The sequence below is a fragment of the Ochotona princeps genome, chromosome 3 (assembly GCF_030435755.1).
Source record: "Ochotona princeps isolate mOchPri1 chromosome 3, mOchPri1.hap1, whole genome shotgun sequence".
NCBI lineage: Eukaryota > Metazoa > Chordata > Mammalia > Lagomorpha > Ochotonidae > Ochotona > Ochotona princeps.
The window spans coordinates 37,266,625-37,271,896 of record NC_080834.1 but is presented as its reverse complement, the minus strand read 5'-3'; the positions used below and the strand labels follow the sequence as shown (position 1 = coordinate 37,271,896).

Here is a 5,272-nt window from a genome sequence, read left to right as displayed (position 1 = left end):
GTGTAGACCACAGCAACTTTTATTATATCTCAGATGTGTATTTAGCTATAGAAAGCACTGAAAGATGTGGACATTATATCTATAAAACTTACATTGGTATCCTGGGAGCTACAGTACAATTTAGTAAATTATATTTTTGGCAATGAGTATCAGTATATATTGTTATTAAATTATTTATAGCAGTTTCTTAGTGTTGAAAATATCTTCAAAATGCATCATTGGCATCTTTTGCAAAATTAAAGAAGTAAAGATAACAGCTTTTCAAAAACATTTTTATCCATTAATAACTTGGAAAATTTGTCAAATAAAAATGCACAGTTTATAAATACAAGACAAAGCTTATAATGTACATAGTTATTTAAGCTAGACAAAAATAGATACATACTTCCAAATTGGATTATCCATTTCATCAAGTTTGGAGGAAACAGAAAGCTATAGTATTTCACAGTTTAATAAGCCTGAACTAAAATAGAACAAATAGGAAATTTATTTTTGACAGAAAATTATCTTCGACAGAAGTGCAATTTTGACTTCAACCCAACTATGCACAGTGCAGTTCTCAAGCTGTAACATTTTTGGAACTTTTTGGGGAGGAGTTGGGGGAGAATTAAAGCATGTTGTCTTTCTGTAATGGTATTTATATTGCCAAAAGCTTTAAGTCTATATTCAAATGCTTGTTCAAATATTCTCATATATACATGATTTTTGTCAATCAGCATTTCTCTCCAGAAACAAGGCATTAAGAGGAAAAAATTCACTTTCTTAGAATTATGACTATTTTGCCATGTCAGTTTAATCTTTCTTCTTAATAAGTCCTTATAAATAGCTTGGAAATAAGGCCTCTTGCAGAAAATCTGCCTTTTAAATGATATTAATTTGATACATGGGAAAATGAAGGTCTCTAGGGAGAGGATAAGGGAGAGAGGGTTTCTAAAGTTCTAATCTGAAAAACAGGATATGAGACAAGCCATTTAGTTCCCTTTTCACTGTTGACTGCAGTCTTCATTTGAACCTTCGCTATAAATAGTGTATTAATCCCTAAGCTGTCTTTAAACAATTAATATGAACCTCTCCAAGTCTATCTCTGATTCTGCCAAAAAGCAATCACTGAGTTCTATTTATTCAGTGTAATGGATATGTATTTCATTTTAAATAAAACCATATAAGCCTGTCTCTATTTACATGAGAAATAAATGTCATGTTCATTCAGGTACATAATGCTATGACATGGAGATATTACAGTTATAAAACAATACAGTCTTTAACAATGTCATTTTGAAATAACCGATAAAAGGAATAGACGCATGAAACATTTCAGCAAACAAATTACCAGATGTCCTTAAACAATCCAAATGGTATGTTCAATATCTCATTCTGCTGGAATAGCTTATAAAATCACAAACAGCTGATGTGTAGTTCCTGTAGTTAATGTTCAGCAGTTAAAAAAAACAAATCAATGTTCCATTGAGCCCCATGATTATAAAATAGTGGGCATCCAAGTCATTTGCATGGCATGATAGGTAAAGTTAAAAAAAAAAAACATACACAACTACACGTACTGACTTTTGGAGTAGACACTCGGTGACTTCTTTTCCATGTGATAACTTTTTTGGGTTGTGCGATGGGAAGGTATTGAGTATCTGTAGCTACTGCTCTTCTCAGCACAGCAAAATCCACAGCAGAATAATGTCCCTCCAGCAATCAGCACTAGGGAGGTGGTCCAGCCTATGTAGAGGGCTTCTCCAAGCTCACGTTTCTGGGCCACATTCACTATAGGGTTGTAGAAATCTCTGATGATGGCATGGGCAACCCAGCTCACTGGGATGAGTACCAAGATACCTGTGACGATGAAGATGATTCCGGTCGTTAGCAGGATGTGACCTTTCACCTTCTCATCGTCCCCAATGCACCTGGTGCACTTCATCCCAGTGATGGCTGTCATGAAAGCCAGGAAGCACAACACAGAGGCAGCACACATCAGCCCTCTAGCCGCCTGTAGATCCGGAGAAAGAGCCAGCAGGGAATCGTAGATTTTGCACTGCATCCTGATGTTAGCTTGCCTCATGCAGCTCATCCACAGGCCTTCCCAGCGGTTTTCAAAAACCACAATGTTGCTTTCAATGAAGGCAGACACTCGCCACTGAGGCATGATGGTGACAGCCAGTGTGCCCACCATGCCAATACCACCAAACACCAGGCCAACGATTTGCAGGATGTAGGTAGCCATTGTCCACTGGAATGGGTTTTTGTATGACAGCTGTTGTTCAGAAGCAGCTGTCTCTGTGCCTGAGGAGAGGAAAGTTCTCCACAGTTCCAAACTCAGAACCCAGTAGCTTTTCAAATAAGAGCTGCTTTGCTGCTTCTAGCAGATTAAATCCAGTGTTGGCCGGCTGCGGTATCCACCACACCCCCTCCCCTACCGACTACATGAGGGAAACTTACAAATCAGGTGTGGCAACTTTCTCAGCCAATAAGGGAGTTGGGGGGGATGGTAACTCAGGTGTGTCAAAACCAACCAGAGATACTTGGAATGGCTGGACCTGCACATAAAAATTCTTTATACTTATTTTCCAAGAAGATAGCAGTGTGTTTACCCACAGGCATAATTATAAACGTTTGCACAATCATCAAGGAATGAGCCAATGTCATGGGCTGTGAAACAGTGCACTTTGTACAGGCAATTTCTTTAAAAGTTGTTGTGACCCAGGTATGAAATAAAATATCTTCCTAAGCAATCTTCAAGGACTGTCAAAATGCCAAAGTGAAAGGAGAGGCGAGTACTGATGGGCGGCTCATACCTGAGAAAACCACATTCTTGGAACACATGTGATCCAAGTAGTTGATTTAATTTGTGTGCACCTTCAAAGCAAGCCCTGCTAGGTTAAAATCAGGGAAAAGACAAAAATAAAGCTAAAGTTCTTTTCTTTGAAATCAAATACACTGACATTTTTCTTTCAAGCCAGAAAAACAACTTGTTGGTATTTTTCTGGCCATCTGGATTAAAAAAAAAAAAAAGAAAGAAAAATCCAGATGATTTTGTTTTAATGCAGCACACATTAAAACACTTAAATCATGAGTGACATACACCTTGCAGGGTTAATTTGTCTTCGTATCTTTGTACCCTTTTCGCTATATCTTCCTAGCTGACAGAGCTAGAATGTTGCAGGTGGAACAGTCTTTGGTCTATGCAAATGCCTGCCAGGTTTAAATAAATTTAGAGGAAACAGTAACTACATTCATTGAAACAAAAACATCAAGTTCAACCAAAATTGTCTTTCTTCTTTTTTATATTGTATCTGCAAAGGATATAGGAGTCCCCACATAAGAGACCATTTGAACTGTGCTATCTCAAACGATTGATAATGGTAGTAGTCATTTTAAAATGAGCAGAAGCTGATCTGCAAACACTCCCCTGGCAATTTTCTTCTGGAGATCAACGACCCTATCATTCCAAATTCTCTAATCCATACTTTAACTTTTTTCCCCCACCAGCCCCATAAAATGTGTTTCTGCTTTCTTGTGTAACTTGAGTCTGTGTGTTAAGTGCTTTCTGCTCACATATTGTACTTGAAGGTTTAATGGTCCAAAAAATCTGAGTGGCTTATGAAAATTATTGAAACATAAGCTCCGCATGGTAGGGAAGAAAGGAAGAAGTTGCCAAAGTAAACAATCTCTTAAAACTAATTTTTATAGCACCATGCATATTGTTATTATTTTATTCACTAAACATTTTAAAAGAAAAGGCAGAAACTCGATATTTGCAGTCATCTCATTTGTTGACTTGGGAAGGCTCAACTACAGGATGTCCCCGGCTCTGGCATCTTCCTGGCCAGTCTTGTATCAGTTGTGAATTTGTGTTGACATGCAAACTAGTCTTGTAGAAATCATCTACAATGCACAAAAAAAAGTTAAATAGAAACAGCAGGTGTTTGCACTTTTTTGTTTGTTTGTTTGTTTGTTTTTGAAAGTGAAAGGGAGTGAAGGATTGAGATCCTGTTCTCTGGTTCATTCTGCAAAGCCCCACCAAGCTTAAGAATCCCTTGTGACAAATCAGGAATGGATGGGTGAGGGACACAGTCAATCCAACATCCCACATGGTGGCAGGAATTCGACTAATTCAGCCAGGATTCCACACCTCCACTCTGTCACGGAATGTTGGCATCCCAAGGAGTGGCCTCATTGTTGTGCCAAACACCTGACTTCTATTTTTAAACTTCAATTGCCAAACCAGCAAAGAGTGTGACTAAATACAATTGGAAAATGAAAAAAAAATGAATATAAATGATTAAGACAAGGAAGCACTCTCTATATATGTATTCACATACACTCACATCCATATGTAATACATACATACATATATACATTAGATACAGATGTAGATGTAGATATAAAAAAGTGAGCTTTTAATCAGACAATGATCCTGGTAACCTCAGGATATTTTAAAAGAATCATGTCCTAAAGGTCAAAGCAAATGAAAAAGGGAGGAAAAAAACGAAACTAATGAGACTGTCTGGGACAGAGATTTCTAAATTCAGAAAACAAGAAGTTAACTATTTAGCTTCTCTTCTGTCCCAATGAGATGACTGCCTTGGTTACAAAATGCACATGGTGCTGGTGGTTAGAAACCTAGCCGGTCAGCAGTATTTTTACTGACCTTTAATATTAGAATGGCAAAGCAATCTGGACTATTTGTCTTATAATTGTACTTCCATTTTTATAAAGCACCAAGTACTACCAAGAACTCAAGAAAACACCAACTGTTCTAGTTAAGGTGCTACACCCTCTCCCTTGGGGATCTCCTTTTATCTACATTATCAGAAGAATGTTTTAGGTTGATCTATTAAATACTGAGCACCTCAGCTTCTTCCTCCTCACACGTCACACACTATGTCACCAACATGCTGTCCTTGTTACTCTTTCATGCACCTTTATTTCCAAACATGTAAGTGTTAGAATCCAAATGTGAACACAGCTTGAAAAAATGTGTTTCTGTTAAGTAGTTGCTAGTTTCTATTGTCTTTGTTTTTGAAGGTGTCAGTTGTATTGAGACTTACAACTTGTATTTATTTAGCATGGTTAATTAATTCTAAGTGGTTGACCATGCTGTCTTGTGAAAACCGTTTAATGTATCAATAGACAACTTTGTAGTTCCTAAACTAGTAGTGCACATTGCTTACAAGCTCTTTTGAATCACAGTTTTGTCTTTCTTGACACTCAGATGTTCTACATGTTTTCAGCATTGAAATTGTCTTTGGCCCCTGTATTAGAAGTC

General features: G+C 37.4%; 1 protein-coding gene across 1 annotated transcript; it reads right to left on the bottom strand.

Annotated features, from left to right (window-relative positions):
* Positions 1–318: 318 nt before the first annotated feature.
* CLDN8 (claudin 8) lies at positions 319–2,422 on the bottom strand. The gene has a single exon (XM_058661246.1). The coding sequence runs from the start codon at positions 2,225–2,227 to the stop codon at positions 1,550–1,552; it is 678 nt and encodes a 225-aa protein (XP_058517229.1). The 5' UTR covers positions 2,228–2,422; the 3' UTR covers positions 319–1,549.
* Positions 2,423–5,272: the final 2,850 nt, after the last annotated feature.

What these genes read in the sequence shown, in the direction of transcription:
- CLDN8 (XM_058661246.1), bottom strand. Translation starts at nt 2,227, where the DNA reads ATGGCTACCTACATCCTGCAAATCGTTGGCCTGGTGTTTGGTGGTATT.